Source organism: Chrysemys picta, chromosome 6 (assembly GCF_011386835.1).
Source record: "Chrysemys picta bellii isolate R12L10 chromosome 6, ASM1138683v2, whole genome shotgun sequence".
Lineage (NCBI taxonomy): Eukaryota > Metazoa > Chordata > Testudines > Emydidae > Chrysemys > Chrysemys picta.
In genome coordinates this window covers 21,117,375-21,137,154 of record NC_088796.1, presented here as the reverse complement: position 1 = coordinate 21,137,154, position 19,780 = coordinate 21,117,375, and the positions used below count along the sequence as shown (strand labels likewise).

At 40.5% G+C, this 19,780-nt stretch overlaps 1 protein-coding gene across 20 annotated transcripts in view; it reads right to left on the bottom strand.

The window, feature by feature from the left end:
- The window catches only part of NEDD4L (NEDD4 like E3 ubiquitin protein ligase), a 348,035-nt gene that overhangs the window by 171,748 nt on the left and 156,507 nt on the right, over positions 1-19,780 (bottom strand). For 17 of the 20 annotated variants that reach the window (XR_010602120.1, XM_065598800.1, XM_065598799.1 and 14 more), the window contains 3 exons: positions 15,034-15,115; positions 3,882-3,920; positions 90-143 (listed from right to left, as the gene is read on the bottom strand). Coding sequence is in view for 10 of the 20 variants with exons in the window: in XM_065598800.1 (XP_065454872.1) it covers positions 90-143; positions 3,882-3,920; positions 15,034-15,115 (175 nt within the window). In the remaining 10 variants the exon portion in view is untranslated. The remainder of the gene's footprint in view (positions 1-89; positions 144-3,881; positions 3,921-15,033; positions 15,116-19,780) is intronic. The other 3 variants (XM_065598801.1, XM_065598807.1, XM_065598817.1) reach the window with 1 other exon arrangement.

Genomic DNA, 19,780 nt, shown 5'->3' with positions numbered 1-19,780 from the left:
GGAACTAAAATTCAGGAGCTATGTTACTTCCATATTTAGCTGTGTGATTAATAAAACACACACAAAGGGGAATACAGTAGAACACTCACCAATCTGTTTTCGTCAAACACTTCGAACAGGAGTCTATGATTAGTTGGGTTTACCTATAAAAAATATATATAGTGTTACTTCATGTTCATTATCTTTATGACAGAAACCATTCACGGGTACAATAATTTGCTAAATGACCAATCCAAGGCAATAGTAATAGGTCTGACAGGCCTTGTATATATCTCTAAGTATACCTAGTGTGTAAATACATATTTATGTCCTAAATGTACAACTAGAAATGTTCTGGTGTTCAATATGTTTTACTTACAGCTATTAATAGAGCACTTAGTATACTACATCCTTGTTCCTTAAGAAAGCTTCAAAGAGGCAGAGACATTTTATGGATGTCACATAGGGTTATAGGGTCTTTCTTGGTACTGCAACTTCATAGCTCAAGTATGATGCAGGAAATAGAATTTTTAAAGGATATTCCCCTTTGTTATGGATTCTGAACATGCCTTTCAGAATTATGCAGTTCCTCTATTTTTCAACCTCTGCCCAGATCCAGTCAGTCACTGTTCCTAGCCCATTTAACCACATATGCCACTTCAGAAACACTGCTGAGGAGGTGAGAAGGTATACCCTGTGCAAACTTTTCTAAAAGTAGCAGAGAAATGAGTACATCTCCAGGATGTAGTTTCCATGGACAGACATTGAACTACATAGATCCCTTCAAAACAATGAACGATCAAGGAGGCAACAAGGCCACCAATGAATAAGGACAAGTTTCTATGGTAGTTAATCCAGGTTAGTACATTTTTCAGGAAAGCTTTTATAAGACAGGTGGCTAAGCCCAGTTCTCTATTTGAGGCAACATAGAGAAGATATTCTGTAATAGGAAGACACTTATGTGAGTTTGTAGACAAACTGAACTAGCGCAAGGAGCTCTGATCCATCAAATAAGGGAGTGCACACAAGTACTAGTATGTGTATTTCTGGGTAGGATTTTCATGAGTTTTTATAGTGCTGCAGGGTTCCATTTACATGCTCTAAGTAACAAGAGTTCTCATGATCTCACTGTATTTTCATTCCAGGAGGAAGTATAAACTGGCCATGAAAAACATCAGTGAAAATCATAAATACAAATATGTGTAGCATAATATCTGGTTTTCTGCAAATCCTGAATGCACAACCATACCGCCAAAGGAGGAGCACTCGATTGCACGAGCTCTGTGCCTTCCAAGTTGCTCTGCAACCCAGCACTGTGTATAAAAATGCACTGCTTTCCACCTGCCCAGTGTGGAATCAAATCTGAGTTAGTGCTGAATAATGTCTGAAACAGCGGAGAGCCAAGAGTACATCTTTTTCTGGGGATCGCATGTAGCTACACAAAGGCTGAAATTTACACATAGCCATTGCGTGATTAAGAGTAAATCCTGCTAGCGTTTATAGACATTAATGAGATGGAACTGCTGGAGATGCATGAAGGTTATTTTAGGGCAGGTCCACACTAGAAGCACTACATCAAAGCAGCTGCGCCACTGTCCGATGAAGACGCTCTATGCCGATGGGAGAGCGCTCTCCCGTCGGCATAATAACTCTACCTCTGCGAGAGGTGGAAGCAATGTCGGTGGGAGAGTGTCATAGCGCCAGTGTGGACAGCACTTAGGTCGCTTTAACGTCCGTTGCTCAGAGGGGGGGGTCTATTTCATAGCCCTGAGTGACTCAAGTTAGATCAACTTAAGTGGTAGTATAGACCTGTCATAAGGCTTTGTCTTTGCTGACACAAAGTTGTGGTTGTTTTTGTTGTTTATTGGCAGCGAGTTAACTAAGAGGTGATAGTTATCGCATTGTAAAACCTTAAGTGGAGACAAGGCACTTACAGTGTTTACAATGAGGCAAACTAAGGTCATCGCTCTCCTCCCCCACCGCCCTGTGACTGACCTCACCTAGTTTACCTTGTGTTGAAAACTTCCGGTGTTGTGCCTCCAAGGGTCTGCAGTAAATACATAGTGAAGACAAAATACCATAAGGTAAACTAGGTGAGGTCAGTCACAGGGCTGTGAAGCGGAGGATAGTGTTGACCTCACCTAGTCTAACTGGTGGTAAAAACTACCAGTTTTTACCACCAGTTAGAGAAGATAGAGACAAAGATTGCTTCTTCCCCTCCAGCACATCACTACAGGGACAGAGTTAAGGCTGTTTGGGTGCCTTGATGTTTGGATTCCTTTTAAGTTTATTCTTAACACAGTATTTCCTGGGCTTTTACTGCTTTGGTTTTTTGGTAACTGGAACCATATGGTAAATTACTGATGTGTACTCAAAATTATGTTTAGCAAAGTACGTTAACTGGGAATAAATACTAATGATGCAACTGGTAACACCTAATTCTGACAATGGATAAACATTTTGATTTGCTGCTTGCTTCTAAGACATTTTTCTTGTAGCCTTTAACGGGGAATCCCAAGAATCAGAAATGTCAAACTTAATATGTGAAAGTGTAACATGACCAGATGAACGTTCTACTAATGAGAATCTTGCATATAACAAATCTTGTTGTGACTGAAATGGAAAAAGCTGGGGCCAGTCATACGGAGTTTAGTGCCAAGACAATTCCTAGAGATTCTGCATTACTCAAAGAAACAGATTTAAGTGCCTTCTGTACTATATTATAGGAATCAAAATAGCTATCTCTGGGAAGATTGTTTTAGAGATCAAAAAATCTATTAAATTTCACCCTGTAAAAAGCTATTTTAATGGAATTGACATTTTAAAGCATTTATAATCTCCCCAAATTAGATATTAACAAATATTCTCTTGTAAATTACCAAATTAGCACAATGGTCAACAGCTAAAATGCATTTTGACAGGATACTACCATTTTAACAATCCACAATGCCTTTCTCTGTTCTCAAACAGCTGTTCTGAAGATTAAATTTAAACTGTTGAAATTTTACCTAACCTATTCTTGTAAAAACTACAACTGGACAGAAGCTAAGTAACTGCTCCTTGAAAACTCTTTGTAATAATTGAATATCAGAGATCTTTTTCATGCTAGCTATTTATGTTCCATAAATATATTACATTTAATTTGGGGTATTTTTTTTTCATATTGAGCCTATTATTTCACATTTTGTGAATATTTAACGTTTTATGATGAAAATGTCAACTACTACTTATAATAGAAAAGCACTAGATGTTAAGTGCAGTTCTATTAACATTTCTAACATGATTTGACACACGTTTAAAAAGTTACAAGAATAAAATAAATTTGATATTTTCTCTTTGCTTTTATGCTACTTGCCAAAAATTGCATTTTCAATCCTCCTTTTCTATGTTTGCACTTCACTACTTTTGTCATGCTCGCTCAACTTTCAAGATCTTTAACCATGAAACACTTACTTAGTCTCTTTCATCTAGTTATGCTGGGCTATCATATAGCCCTAGGAAGAATTTCTGGTTATTTGCTACTACATTACCAGTTTAATACCACAGCAAACATGATCTGCTAAAAATGCACGTTTGAGTGAAGCATATTACATTTTCTATATACATCAACTCAAAGCATGTATAAAAAGAATTGCGCAACAATTTCAATTATCAATTTGTGCAACAAACGTTTCATACATTAAACCATATGGCAAATCCTATGTTTTATTCCATCTTTTAGAACAGATATTAGCCAGTAACTACGTCAGTTCAAGTGATTTTTCTTTGAAATACACAAGAAATATTTAAAGGGTAAAATACTAAAAATAATAAGTTTCTTCCCACCCTTTACAATGTGGTGTGTTTAATTTTACTAATCTACTTGTAGTTAAACAATTTATTACAAGTAAAGAAAAACTTACTCTAAAATAAAATTCTTCATTCCATTTTGGATTCAGTGTCTGTAAAAGAAATTAAATTTTTTTATGCAAACATTATTAAAATCTTAAAGTCTATTGAGGCTGTCAGTATATTTGCAGTCACTTACAAGTGCATGCATGTGACAATCTCTGTTAAAAGTCAATTAAAAACAACCCTAATATTTCATAGCAACAACCACCAAGAATAAAAACATTGCTGTCAAATGATTTAAAACTCATCTACCAAGCAAACTGAGCGTGGGAGGGTATTTTCAGCCGGATGATCCAGAAATAGATGTTAACTATAAATAGGAATCTATCAGTAGAAGGGAAATGATTGAGGACCTCTGCAGAGAGATCGTAATGAAGACTAATTTTAATGAAATGTTTTATAATATAAACCAAAATACGGAAAATGACCAGTTTTTAAATACAAGGATGAGTTTAGTTCTCCAAAGAAAGTTATAGCTCTAGACTGCAAAAAGGTAACATTTGTTTTCGTTGAATTTGCTTAGGGCTTTTTTTCCCCAGTTTCCCAAATAAAGGCTATAGAGCACCACAATTTTGTATTAATGATTTGAGTAGAATATGCACTTAGCTTACAACCTAAAAGGAGACCAAATATAAGATTATCAAGATGAACAGATTAGTAATAAGAATATTAGCAATATGTGTAATTCAGTTTTTGAAAAAGAATTATCTGAAGTCCCCATTCAGATCATTTTAATGTCAAATGATTTTCCCTCCCCCACACATACATGCACCCTTGCCCCTTGTCTCTCTCCACCCTAATTATTGATCATCCCTGCTCCATACAGCTCAGAATTGGGGACAGAACGTTAATTCTCCCAAAAAGCCAAACACAGACCTAAAGCTATATAACATTGTGCCACGAGACCACAAGCCGCCCTTAATCACAGGCTCAACACCAAGAATCAAAGCATACTAAACAATCCCATGTCTCAGCACATTGCAAGGAAAACTGCAGTGATTTGTTTTATTGCCTTGGGAAATACTTGTTTTTAAGTTTCCTAAGTCTACCATGCCATTTTTTCCAAACAAGTTAAAGAAATACCTGTCACTGTTTCAGTATTTCCATTGTCGTGAGGGACAACAATCCCACTCAAAGTGAGGGCTTTTGTTCTAATTGGCAGAGGGAAGTGAGGTCTTGCACTTAACTCAATGGTATTTCTCTTTCTGTATGTAATGCAATAGCTTCTGAATGCTTTATCCAGCCAATTCCAAAATTTCAGGGAATGTTATAAGCATCAGTGGGCAGAATCCTAATGGTTTTGGTGAAAACTGGAAAAGCAGGAGAAGGAAAAAGAGGAACACATGGAGCTCCTGGCATCTGATCAGCAGAGCCAGCAGTTTCAACCACCAATTCTCTATAAATCAAAGAACCAGTTGATAGCGGCCATTAACATCTTCCAGCATAGCAATACCTCCATCTCAGCTCTGCCCATCAATAGTTTTAAAATGTTGACATCCTGAATGATCTATCTCCCAGACAAAAAAAAGAAAACAAGTGGTGGGGGGTGGGGGGGAGAATAGGAAGAAATGAAGAATGGAGGACAAGGAGCCACTGACATGATGGGGGAATGTGGGGAACACAGAACTCTTGGCTTAATGGGGTAGGGAATCATAGGAGTCCCTGATATAGAGCGGGATGGGAGGGTGGCACCCAGGGAAATTGAGGGAAGCAAGAATGGAGGAACGTAAAGAGCCCCAGTTGTGTGCAATGTGCGCAGCCTTCAGAAGCAAAAATGTGTAACCGTCCCTATTTCCCAATAGGAGACCAAGACTCTAATAATGCCAGAGACATTCTGGGCCTCACCATAGGAGCCAACTCTGAGGGTGCTCCAGGGAAAAATTAGCAGGTGCTCTGCACCACCACCAGCCAAGGTCCCCTCGGCTCTTTCCCACCTCCTCCCTTGAGCGTGCTGCGTTCCTGCTCCTACCCCTCCCGCCTAGCACTTCTGCTCACTGCCAAACAGCTGTTTGGTGGCACTCCAGGAGGGAGGGGAAGGAGCAGGAACACAGCGCCTGCATCATGCAGGGGGTCAGACCAGATGATCATAATGGTCCCTTCTGACCTTAAAGTCTATGAGTCTATGAGTCTATGAGCGCGCTCAAGGGAGGAGGCGGGGTGGGGACTTGGAGAAGGAGGTGAAATGGGGGCAGGGTGGAAGCGGGGCAGGGGTGGGAAGAGGCAGGGCAGGGATGGGGACTTGGGGGAAGGGGCGGAGTGGGGGCGGGGCCAGGGGCAGAGGGGGATCAAGCACCCACCGGCAGGAGCAGAAGTCGGTGCCTATGGGCCTCACTGAATGCCAAGTAGTTGTAAAGTAGTTTTAACTTAAATTCTATAGTAAAGGCCATCACAAGGCTAAGCCTAGCAGAGAGGTATTAAAATGGATTAAGAAGAAAGCTAAATGCTAATTAGCAAACAAAAACTACATTTAATGGCATTTAAAGTTATAGCATGACATACCCATCCACCAAGACTGTAATGAATGGAAATAAAAAGTTAAGGAGAAAGATTTGTAGAATTCCTTTCTACCTTCACATTAACTACTAGGCTATTGATAATGCACTTCAATCATGCATAAAGGTAGGGTTACCATTCGTCTGGATTCCCCCGGACAGCTGAGATCACTCACTCACTGCATTCGCAGATCGCCGGACGTTCGGGCCTCTGGCAGTATGGAGCTCCTCCCCCTGCCCAGCGCGCCACTCCGCAGCACTCTGCGAGGGCGGGAACCAGGCTATGCACTCCGTGGGGGGGGCGCTGCAGCATGTCAGGCTGCGCGTGGAGCCTGACACGCTGTTCTGAGCGGCACGGTAATGGGGCCAGGGGGTCGGAGAAGGCAGTCAAGAGACAGGGAGCAGGGGGAGGGTTGGATGTGTCGGGAGTTCGGGGGGGGGCTGTCTGGGGGTTGGGGGTGTAAGGTTTTGGGCAGTCAGGGTACAGGTAGCGGGTAGGGTCTCAGGAGGTGGCAGTTAGGGGACAAGGAACAGGGAGGCTTAGGTAGGGGGTGGGGTTCTGAAGTGGAAGTTAGGAGCAGGGGTCCCAGGAGGGGGCAGTCAGGGGACAGGGAGCAGAGGGGTTTAGATAGGTCAGGAGTTCTGGGAGGGGGGGCTGACAGGGGGTGAGGAGTGGTTGGATGGGGCGTGGGAGTCCCTGGTGTCTGTCTGGGGTTGGGGGTCTGGATAAGGGTTGGGGCAGTCAGGGGACAGGTAGGGGGTAGGATCCTAGGGGGCCACTTAGGATGGGGGGAGGGTCTCAGGAGGAGGCAGTCAGGGGACAGGTAGGGGATAGGGCCCTAGGGAGCCAGTTAGGATGGCGCTTCCCCTCCCAAGCTCTGGCTGCGCTGGGGAAGTGCCCGGCCGGGGGCAGGGTCTGGAGGTCTGGGGCTGCCCAGCAAACCGTGAAACCGGTAGCGCTCGTGCAGCTCTGCTCTTCAGCTGCACAGCTAAGGTGTCTGGGGGGAGCTGCAGGCGGATTCCCCCGCGGTGGCGACTGCTGCTGCTCCTCTCAGACACCTTAGCTGTGCAGCTGAAGAGCGGAGCTGCACGAGCGCTACCGGCTTCACGGTTTGCCGGGCAGCCCCCAGACCTCCAGACCCTGCGCTGGGCGCTTCCCCAGCGCAGCCGGAGCCCGGGAGGGGAAATGCCCGGCTGGGGGTGCAGGGTCTGGAGGTCTGGGGGCTGCCCAGCAAACCGTGAAGCCGGTAGCGCTCAGGCAGCCCTTTTCGCTTGGCTGGGAGGGAGGGGGGAATGCCGGGCGCTCAGGGGAGGGGGCGGAGTTGGGGCAGGGAAGGGGCGGGGCCAGAGCCCCGTGGAGTGTCCTCTTTTTTTTAATGAGGAAATATGGTAACCCTAGCATAAGGTCTTGTCTACATGGGGAAATTGATTGGCATATGCTATTTTGCAATGCCTCTTCTGCCATAGTTCCACATGTGGGCAAATCATTCCGGAATAAAATAGGGCTGTTGATTAAATCACAGTTAACTCACACGATTAACTTGAAAAAAATTAATCGTCACAAAAGAACTAAACAATAGAGTATCAATTGAAATTTGTTGACTATTTTAGGATTTTTTTTTACATTTTCAAATATATTGATTTCTATTGCAACACAGAATACAAAGTGTACAGTGCTCAATTTATATTTATTTTTATTACAAATATTTGCACTGTAAAAGTGATAAACAAAAGAAATAGTATTTTTCAACTCACCTCGTACAAGTACCGTAGTGCAATCTGTTTATCGTGAAAGCACAACTTACAAATGTAGATTTTTTTTGGTTACATAACTGCACTCAAAAACAAAACAGTGTAAAACTTTAGAGCCTACAAGTCCACTAAGTCCCAATTCTTGTGCAGGCAATCACTGAGACAAACACATTTTTTACATTTACGTGAGATAATGCTGCCTGCTTCTTATTTACAATGTCACCTGAAAGCGAGAACAAACGTATGCATGGCACTTTTGTAGCCAACATTGCAAAGTATTTACGTGCCAGATAAGCTAGACATTCATATTCGCCTTCCTGCTTTGGCCACCATTCAAGAGGACATGCTCCCATGCTGGCATGTAAATATCTTGCGACGGCGGCTACAACAGTGCCATGAGAATGCCTGTTTTCACTTTCAGTTGACATTGTAAACAAGAAGCAGGCAGCATTATCTCCTGCAACTGTAAACAAACTTGTTTGTCTGAGCGATGGGCTAAACAAGAAGTAGGACTAAGTGGAATTGTAGGCTCTAAAGTTTTACATTGTTTTATTTTTGAATGCGGCTATTTTGTGCACATAACTCTACATTTGTAAGTTCAACTTACATAATAAAGAGATTGCACTACAGTACTTGTATTAAGTGAATTGAAAAATACTCTTATTTTTACAGTGCAAATATTTATAATAAAAATAAATATAAAGTAAGCACTGTACACTTTGTATTCATGTTGTAATTGAAATCAATATATTTGAAATGTGGAAAACATCCAAAAATATTTAGATAAATGGTATTCTATTATTGTTTAACAGCACGATTAATCACGATTAATTTTTTTAATTGCTTGACAGCCCTAATAATTATTCTGTTCACAAAGGGAGAGTATTCAGCAGCTTTTTCCTCTCAGGGTTCATGACTGTTATCAGTAATAAATGGCAGTGAACTCTCTCTCTCTCTTTCTCTGCATTATTATTATTTGCACCTGAAGTGAGTGCCAAAACGGATGTGTCATCACATTCAACTTTGGTGGGTTAAGCTTGGTGCATGTATTTTTCAATCAGATAAGGAGTTATGGAATGCTCTACATCTATCAAAATGAACAGGCGTACTGATTACCTATTTATACTCAAGAATCCATGATATTCTGTTAGCTTCATGAATTCAAAGAACAAAATTAAAATGTAGGGGGAATTTTCTGGCTACAAGAGTAACTGGGGGAAAGAGTCTGATTACCATAAGAGCAGTCATGCTACCGCCTATTAGCATCAGTTCCCAATTGTGACACAGTATCCGAAGAAGATATTTGATCATCAAATGATGGTTCCAATTTTGCCAACACTTACCAACATGTAATGTACTTAGTAATAAGGCTGCGAGTCTGTCACGGAGGGCACGGATTCCGAGACTTTCCAGGACCTCCGTGACTTCTGCAGTGGCTGGTGCAGCTGGACCTAGGCCACCTGAGCAGCTTGGGCAGCCCCGGGCCAGCCACACCAGCCGCTGCTGGGGCAGTCTTGGACCACTGCTCCCCCCACCCCGAGAAGCGGCAGGAGTTTGGGTGTGGGAGGGGGCTCAGGGCTGAGGCAGGAGGTTGGGGCACAGGAGGGAGTGAGGGCTCCGGATGGTGCTTACCTCAGGGGGCTCCCCAGAAGCAGCAACATGTCCCTCGATTCCTAGGCAGAGGTGTGGCCAGGCGGCTCTGCACGCTGCCTCTGCCCACAGGCGCCGCCCCTGCAGCTCCCATTGGCCGTGGTTCATGGCCAATGGGAGCTGCAAACCCAGTGCTCAGGGCGGGGTCATGCATGGAGCCCCGCGGCCGCACCTCTGCCTAGGAGCAAAGAGACACGTCGCTGCTTCCAGGGAGCTGCGCGGAGCCAGGTAGGGAGTCTGCCAGCCCCACCGACTCCCCCTTGCCTCCCCCCCACAGTAGCAGGGGTCCCCAGACCATCCCAGAAGCTGCAGGGGTCCTGGGCCGCTGGCTGCCAACCCCCTCAGCACTCCCAGGCCACCCCCCTAAACACCCGCGGCACCCCAGGCCACCCCGCCCCAGAGCACCCAAGATTTAGTCTAGCGTGACCAGATGTCCCGATTTTATAGGGACAGTCCCAATATTTGGGACTTTATCTTATATAGGCGCTTATTACCCCCCACCCCTGTCCTGATTTTTCACACTTGCTGTCTGGTCACTCTAATTTAGTCAGGGATATATAGTAAAAGTCATGGACAGATCACAGGCCATGAATTTTTGTTTACCGCCCGTGACCCGACCATGACTTTTACTAAAAAATACCCGTGACTAAAACATAGCCTTAATCATTAGCCTTGTGGGAGGCAATGGGGCTACCACAAGAATGTTGGCAGGATTGGGCCCATAAACAGCAATTACCCTTAAAAACTGAGTGCAGTATAAGATGGCAAAGGATTCTGGATAAGGTGATCCAGTGAAACATTTAATCATAGTAGCTATTGGAACTATAATATTAATCTTAGCACTTCCTTCAGTTTAACTGATGGTTGGTGCTTTTTAAAAGAAAGTATTTTTCAATATTTGCTTTTCTAATGCGAGTAAAGACCAGGTCTAGAAAGCAAATGCTTATAATATTGTACAAACAATGTCATGTTACTACACTTTTCCTCTTCACCCATTAACATGGTTGTACTGCTCTTCAAATATCTAAAATCAAACAAAGACAATGAAAAATCAAGCTTCCCCCCCTACCCCCAGATATGGAGTAAGAAAAATCCAAGTATTTTTAAAACAGAAGCCAAGCAGATTACATTTGTTTAAATATTCAGGACAGGGAGGGCAGAGGAGACTTACCTGCATTTGTCTCCTTTGCACCTTATTTTTTGTGGAGGAATTACAAGGTACTATGTTTCCTCTGATTACAAATATAGGTCTAGACTAGCACCATATAAGTGGAGAACATGAAAGTGTCTGGTCTGAGGTCAGGAGAGATGGTTTGACCTCTCAAATTTAGGAGTTTGGGCTTTACCAGCACATTGCTCTTTTTCTTGAAGCCTAATATTTTGACCTGTCAGCTAAGTTCGTATACTTGGTCTTGCAGATTTACACCTTTGCATTTTTGTTATCTGCAGCTGTGACAATTTTAAGAAGTGAGATACTAAGAAGTGTAAGTACACTGTTTGCCCTGCAAAGGCAGAGTGGTTATCTGTACCAGGGAACAGAGTCTTGGGAGAGAGAAAGTTGTTCCAGGGGAGAAATAAAAACACCTATGACAAAATATGTTAGGAGTTGCCCCTTTAAGAAATGTTCATGTCTTCCTCACATTTACACAAGCACTGTATTTCTCTCGGTATGTTTATGAGCATTATGATTGTTTTCATAAGTCAGTTGGAGAGGCAGCTGTTTTTATTTAATTTATTTTTCAGGATTTTGGTATTTTGTAGCTCTGTATTGTAAATTGTTAAATTTTTCAATAAAATTAAGTTTAAAACCAATTTAAACAAAATACTGTATTGCCCTTCCTCGTGTTGTTGTCAAACATGAAGCCTTATTTGGAGTGTTTACTACATTCCAAATTTTTTAAAAATTATTAGTGTCTTCCTCCTCTTTGTAACTAGATAAAGCATTAAATTATATTTTGTATATTATACTGAAAAACACTGATATAGAGGATATTCAACCTTTTTGATACCAGGGACCGGTTTGCTGCCTTCCAAAACTGTGTCAGGGAGATCTCAGGGACTGGTCCATGGACTGGTTGTTGAAAAAAAACTGCTCTATATGACATTGTAGTTTTTCTTTCAAAGTCAAATCCTCTATCTGGGTCTCCTTCACTAATGCAGAAGCTAGGATGTAGTTCCCATGACAACCTTTATACCTATTGGGAACAATGGAACATGTACATTTTGGGAAAACATTAAGGTTCTGATTCAGAAAAAGCATTTAAATATGTGTTTCACTTTAACCACAAGATTTATCCCAGCCGCTTCAATGACACTACTCCTGGGCCTAAAAAAAACCCCAGCAACAAAAAACAAAAAATCAGACAAGAGAACGTACAATCAAAAGTACAGCACAGAAATACTACACAGGATCCTGGCAATCACTACATAGACGACAACGAAACAGCAGCAGCCTTACAAACAATATACTAATAAAGAAGGAGAAAATCCTCCAAGAGAAAAGACATGAGCACCATAAAAGCTGCTATACCAATTAGAACAGTAGTAATAACATAATTCAAAAAGAAATAAGCAAAACCAGATTTTCCATCCTTTCTCAGCAACATTATACACTGGTATTCTGAGCGCAGACTATACAGAAAACAGAAAATAATTGCCTTTCACCACCTTCCAGCTAATCAAAACATCACAACACTTTGAAAACAATCCCAGGCCAACTCCAGAGCTACTGTCCACTTCACAACAACAACAAACTCACTGTTTTCTGGCAGACGTAATCCCTAGTCCAGTAAAGAGATCCATGGGGGCAGACCCATTGACCTCAATAGGGCTCCATGTGGGGGAAGGGTTTTATCCCATGTACCAGTGCCTATGTGGCCAACATTAGAATAATTTCATATCTTATAAAATTATATTGCCCACAACCAGCAGCACCCCACATTATTGCTTACAAGAGAAGGAGCCTTCTGCCACCTCAGGGACTTGCCTACAAGGGAAAGTTTTACCAGTTATAGGTATAAACCCCTATATGAAGCAGGGTAAACCAACTTAAATCAAAGCAATTTCAATCTACTATTTTAATTATGACTTAAATCAGAAAACAGGAAACCTTGATTTAAATTACTGACTTTAATTTTATTTTGCATTTGTACTTTTTAGTTATTTTCCTAAAGAAAGGCTGATTTTCATTGGCTGGTAACCATTAAAACTGGTTGATTTTAAACTAAATATAGCCTCCTCTACATTAAATGTGGTACTTTTTTGCTAGGCAGGAGAATATGCTTATATCTATACATGTTTATTTAAGCAATTACATGGCTTAAAATATACGTATTCAATTTTCTTATTTTTATTGTGTTAAGAAATGCATCATTTTCTACTTATTAGATTATTAATTTTTTATTCATGATTTGTATTAAGCTCTGTCTGGATGGAAATTAGAAATCAATTAAAGTGAACAAAAATAATTTAATTTATTTTTTAATTATTTACATTAGTTGATGAGAAACATTAATTGATAAGAAAAAGTTTATCAAAACATGTTTTGCATTTAAAACTGATTATTATAAAAATAAAATATATTCTTGCCATGAATAAGGCCCCTAGCTATGATAATACAAAATAATAATAAATAAATAAATAATCTGTGCTTAGTGGATTTATTGTTTATGGTCACTACGTCCTTCAAGATTTTAGTACTAGTAAATGTCATCAATTCACCCTAGTTTTTACTATAAACTGGAAGAGGAAAACAAACTTCCTTGCTTTTTCAACTCCCAGTCAGTTTTTTATCTTTGAATGCATGAGCCATTAAACTGAACTAGTTGAATGAATTGAAAAGAAGAAAATATTCTCTCTGAACCTGCAGAAAAGACTACTGTTGTCAAAAGCTGATTTTGCACTTCAGTAAACTATGGTTTCATGTGCTTAGCCAGCGACGTCCACCAGTTCAGTGGTTTGCCTTTCTTTTAAATTTAGGCAGCAAATATGTACTGTTTATTTTTTTATTTAAATGGATGAACAGTTATCAATTTAAAATTTAATTTTAAATAGGTATATTTGTAAAAAGGAAAAAAAAGTTATTTAATTTAAATTAAAAAATCCAATTTTTTATTTAAAAAATAAAATCGGTCAAGAAATGAACTTTTATTCTTCATATAGTTTAAATCCCATCCCAAGCGACATGAAAAGTGCCTTTTTTACAGATTAGTTTAACTGGAATAACAATATATAAATACAGGAAAGAACATATATCTGTTTAAATTCAAACCTTAGGTTCTACTAAAAAGACTTTCCTATACAGACCAGGCTTAAACATTTTCCATTGATATAAAAAGAGTAAGAGTTCATAGTGTACAAATAAAAATTCCATGATAGCAGGATGACAGGTGAATCCTACTTATGAAAAAAAAATTCCATTATCAAAAGAAAGCCTCCCACATATCTATATTATTTTGTTATAAATGTCAAACGTATTTAAAAACAATTCCCCAAAACACTATGTTCTATGCTGTTACTGTAGCAACTAAGTAGAGCTGAATTTTTCACTAAGAATTTTCACCAAAACTAAAAACAGATTTGGATAGGCTCTGAAACTAAAGTTAGTAGAAGCCAAACATATTTTAAAGTGGACAACATAAGATCAAAACCACTATTATATATATATATATATATATATAAAAAAGGAGTTTCCACATCAGTGTAATTAGCAAACACCTGAGGGTTTTGTTTTTTTAATTCCTTCAATTTTAACTGTTTTTAGTTTTCACTGTTCATACTCTTAGGTTTGGTACCAGTTGGAAATGATTTTTTTAAAACATCTTCAGAGATTATTCAAAATGAATTTCAGTAGTTCACAATTCTGCCCTACATTTTAATACCCACATGCAATATTTTCAAATAGATATAGAAAGACTTGGGAATTAAAGAATTAAAAATATTTTATTAGAGCTTAGTATTAGTTTTAGATAAATCTTACAAAAGTAAGCAACAATGCAATTCAACACATCAAACCTCAACTGAGAAGTTTTTGATATAAAGTAGTTATTTTATGGTTCACAGTCTGCACTTGGCTACAGGCAAATGCATGCACTGGCTTAGAAGAGTTTGATAACAAACAAAAAAAAAGAAAAGAAAATGTTATCCAATATACATACAAACATTCACAGGCAATATCTTTAAATCAATACTGTAATATCGTGTAGAGAAGAAGCATGCTCCAGCATTCTCAATACTTCCAGAACACAGTGAAGGAAGAACCACCACGTACCTTTTTTATAGTTTTTGTCTGCACCAGAGCAAGTTCTTTGTTCTCATCTGCTACATACAGGGAAAGTTTCACATAGGGGTCACTGCAAAAGAAGGTGTCACATTTAATAGGGTTATAATTTTACTGACAACTATAATAGATGTAAATTCAATGTGAATTGTTCATTTAGTCTCATTACACAAATAATTAATAGCCTCAAATACACCTAGTAAAAAACTTGTTTACTGGGGCAAAAGTCTCTGTATTAAACCTATTTTAACCTTATTTAATCAAGCAAGTGCAAACAGAAATATGTTAAAGACTAATTATAGTATCAGAAAATGAACTGAACATCTGTTTTTTCCACATAACAAGAAATGACTGAGATGAGGAGCTACCTGAGATGAGCATGCACTTAAATGACAAAAAAAAAAAAGTATATATGTATGTATGTAAAGTTTCTGATATATATAAAATCACAGAAATCTAAAACTGGAAGGGACCTCGATAGTCCAATCCCCTGTACTGAAGCAGGACTAAATATTATCCAGAGGATGTACCCAGTCAGGCCCTGACGACTTGAAGACATCTAACTTGCCTAAGTAATTCTTAACTATTTATATTCTGCAGATTTTCATCCAATTTCCCATTGGTCCACCATATCCATTTAACAGAAATAAATGTTTCACTCAGAATTAAAATAGTAATTGACCAAATTCTAACCTTTGGGTTTTGGAAAAGGTCTATTGCAAATGGCAGGGGCCAATGAGGATGGAGACAGGAATTATCTTTACTGGCCAAGTGGTCACAATTTTATATCATAAGATATCTCCTAATACACATGTACTGGCACCAGCCAAGAGGGGTGGAAGGTGGGGAGTTAAGACCACAGCCTCTTCAGACTGTCAGCATGCCCCTTCTTTTTGATGTTCCAATCCATAGCATTCCAACATTTCCTGTGCCTATCCGGCCCATCTTACTCCCAGGCCTGAGGCAATCACCACGTCTTCTACTAGTGCCTGGGTCACTATGTGAATCAATCCCCTTCTCTGGTGAAGCTGGGCTAATACCAAATTTGTAGGAAGGAGGTATTATCCCCAACTCCCGAACCCACAAAGGTCATAAGCAGCTGCCATTCCCTTCCATATTAATTTTATCTCCATTGAGGGAAAATCTCACCCATGCAGCCAAGACCAGCTGCTACAGCTCCACTAGCCTCCAAACTCTTTCCTTACCTGATTTTGTCTCTTGGGAAGGAGAAAAGTAAACCGGTTTCTAATATGGCCCCTAGAATCCAATACGTTATGCTCCCTTCATTTTTCCCTCCCTCACCTACAGAAAAGAGCCTTCCTGAAAAACGTGGTGAAGCGTTAGGATAACATCTAGGGCCACTTTTCCCACCAACACTGGGGATTTTCCTAGGAATGAGACTGGGTGGCCCAAATGGAGTACACACTTTGAAGAGGCAGGTTATTGTGATCCAGCAGAGGGATTAGTGAGTCCTACTGCATCAAAGCTGCACAGTGGGCCACCCAGTCTCATTCCTAGGACAATGTGCACGGCAGTACCGAGACGTCTCAAAATATATGAAAGAACTCTCACAGGAGCTGAAGGAGAAGAGAACCCGGTATGCTCCAGGAACCTGAACTGCCCCATACCAAGCTTGTGCAACTCCCAATACCACCATTCACTCTGGGGTATCAACTGCAGCCTGACCTTTATGGTTTAAGTGGCAGCAAATTGCTAGGACCCAACAAAGCAATTAACGCATCTTGCTGCTACACAGCAGAGAAGCAGAATAACCTCACACAGACTCAACACCAGAATGTGGGACTGGACCATTCACTCCACCTGGAGAGGAAGGAAACCCTTAAGAGAGTAGTAGCTAGACTGCTGAACTCCTTCCATGTTGTCTTTCCAAGACTGCAACATAGTCAGTGGGATGGAATCTGGGCCTGACTGGAGAAAGGATGCACAAAACAGATCCAGATGATCATCCAAATTATTTGAAAGGATTTTCTGCATCGTTCATGTTTTCATCCCCACTACTTTTCACTAACTGAAATCTAATTAACTAACTAAACTACTTGATAGTATCACTGTGGCGCGCAAGTAAATTTACACCACACAAGAAGTTTAATTTACCTTTGAAAATGAAATATCACAGTAGGATGAAGAAAAGGAAAAATAAATACTCCACACTGTGCTTGCTGGTCATTATATCAATAGCTGAGCTGCTGAAAATGTAATTAAATTCACACTAATCACCATGGTTTAAATGAGATTAAAGCATCACATTAATAACAAAAAAGTATCTAATTCAATGGAACTGTAGCTAGATAGTAAATGTTGTGCATTAAACAAATATTTACTGTCACAATAACCTAATAAAAATGCAGAGTGTACCAGACACTAATTGAAAAATCAGGCTATTTTGTTAGACTTAGGCTTGGTCTACACTAAACCCCCAAATCGAACTAAGGTACGCAATTTCAGCTACGTGAATAACGTAGCTGAAGTTCGAAGTACCTTAGTTCCAACTTACCTCGGTCCACACGCGGCAGGCAGGCTCCCCCGTCGACTCCGCGGTACTCCTCTCGCCGAGCTGGAGTACCGCAGTCGACGGCGAGCACTTCACGGTTCGACTTATCGCGTCCAGACAAGACGCGATAAGTCAAACCCAGAAGTTCGATTGCCAGCCGCCGAACTAGCGGCTGGGTATAGACGTACCCTTAGTAAAATGTTGCCTGGTGGGGAGGAGGGCAATGTCCAGCCATACCAAATGCACCTCTCGGCCTCTGGCCTCCCACAAGGCCTAAGTATCCTTCACACTATCTTGCTTTCATTGTCTCCGACCTACCACCACTGGCTGAATTTCTAGCTCACTCTGTTCAACCACTGTGGGTGGGGTGCAAGGAATGGTATTGAAAGGTTATCGTGGCTATTAAAAATTCAAAGACAGATTCTGACCTTGCTCATACCAACATAAATCTGGAAGAGCAAATCTATTCAATTTTATAGAATTAGTCCTTGTGTAAAAGAGATCATAATCAGGCTCTCATATTTCTGGCTGTGTTGTATAATAAAAAAATTTGAGAGGGCTGCTCATTAATCAATCTGGCATTCAGAGTATAAATGTAAATTAAGCATGACATATCAGTGGAAGGGGCCAGCTTGTCATATCTGGAGTTTCAGCTTCAAGTGTACTCTTTTTAAAGGATTTCTCTCTTCGGTCACTCTACCTTCGATTCCCCTCACACAGAGCAAAGCTCTGCACTTCAGAAATATGTATCTCAGGACTTCCTGTGCAACACATCAGGTAAAACATCTATCCAGAAAAGAACAGAGACAGAACCTACTGGCCCAACAGCAGGGATGGCCAGACCTAATTGGCATATACATTTACATACTGTACAAAAAGCAATATAAACAACCATGTCAGCTTGCACTTCTAAACATGAACATTAACAGGTGAATAGAAACTGTTTGCTAACTGCAATAAAAGCAAGATTGCATTATACTAACAGACCCATTAGAAAGAACAATTTGGACATTAGCCTGTGTGGGGAGGGATAGCTCAGTGGTTTGAGCATTGGCCTGCTAAACCCAGGGTTGTGAGTTCAATCCTTGAGGGGGCGACATAGGGATCTAGGGCAAAAATCAGTACCTGGTCCTGCTAGTGAAGGCAGGGGGCTGGACTCAATGACCTTTCAGGGTCCCTTCCAGCTCTATGAGATAGGTATATCTCCATATTTATAGCTTTATTTATATTTACCATTTGTTTTTAAATATTAATGAAATGATATTACAGATATTTAACCGTTTTTTTGGTCTTTTATTGCTTCAAGTTAAGTCCATTGTGCAACCAGGATTTCATATAACCAAGTTATTTGCTTCCCTACTAACCTATGCACCTGAGCTGTCATTTCTATACAATTTTTATAGCCCCAAACAATTTGGGGGGAAACGTAAACAGACACTCCATAGACACTGAATGATTAAACATTCACTTAAGAAAAATTGTGTCAGTAACCAAATCCTAGAATTCCAAGCAACAGAAATTATACCAGCCACCTATGTACAGCAAAGTATGAAATTAAGAGACTCAGGTACATAGTGTCATTGCAAGACTGAGAAACAATAAACATATGCTTTGTGACTAGTCTGTGATTAAGCTATTTTGGAATTCAGTCCTGCAAGAAAAGTACAAACATTTTGGAATGTTACCCACTCCTCCTTTTCTCTCAGCCCATGTTCTCTCTAACTGAATTATCACTTTCATTTTCAGTGGGGGGAAAAACAGTTACTAACCTTTCTGTAACTGTTGCACATGTCCATTCCAACATAGGTGTGTGCGTGCCCTGAGCACACTTGCTGGACATTTTTTCCCTTAATGGTACCTGTCGGGTTGGCTCTAGTGCCCTCTGATGTTGCACATTCATAGTGTCAGTTTAAGGGGCCCTGCCAACCCCACACCCCTTCAGTTTCTTATCGACTGACTCCGATAAAAGGGGATGGAGGACGGGATTGGGAATGGACATATGCAATACATCTTGAAGAACAACAATTACAGAAAGGTTAGTAACTGTTCTTTCTTCAGGTGTTCGCACATGTCCATTCCAATGTAGGTGACTCACAAGCAGTGGTGGGCTTGAAGTTCAAGAACAAGCTGACTGCAAGACTGTGTGGCTGAAGTTGGTATCATCTCTAGCCTTGGGACCCTGAAATATCTGGAACTGTAATGTCCGAGCGATATCCAGAAAACACT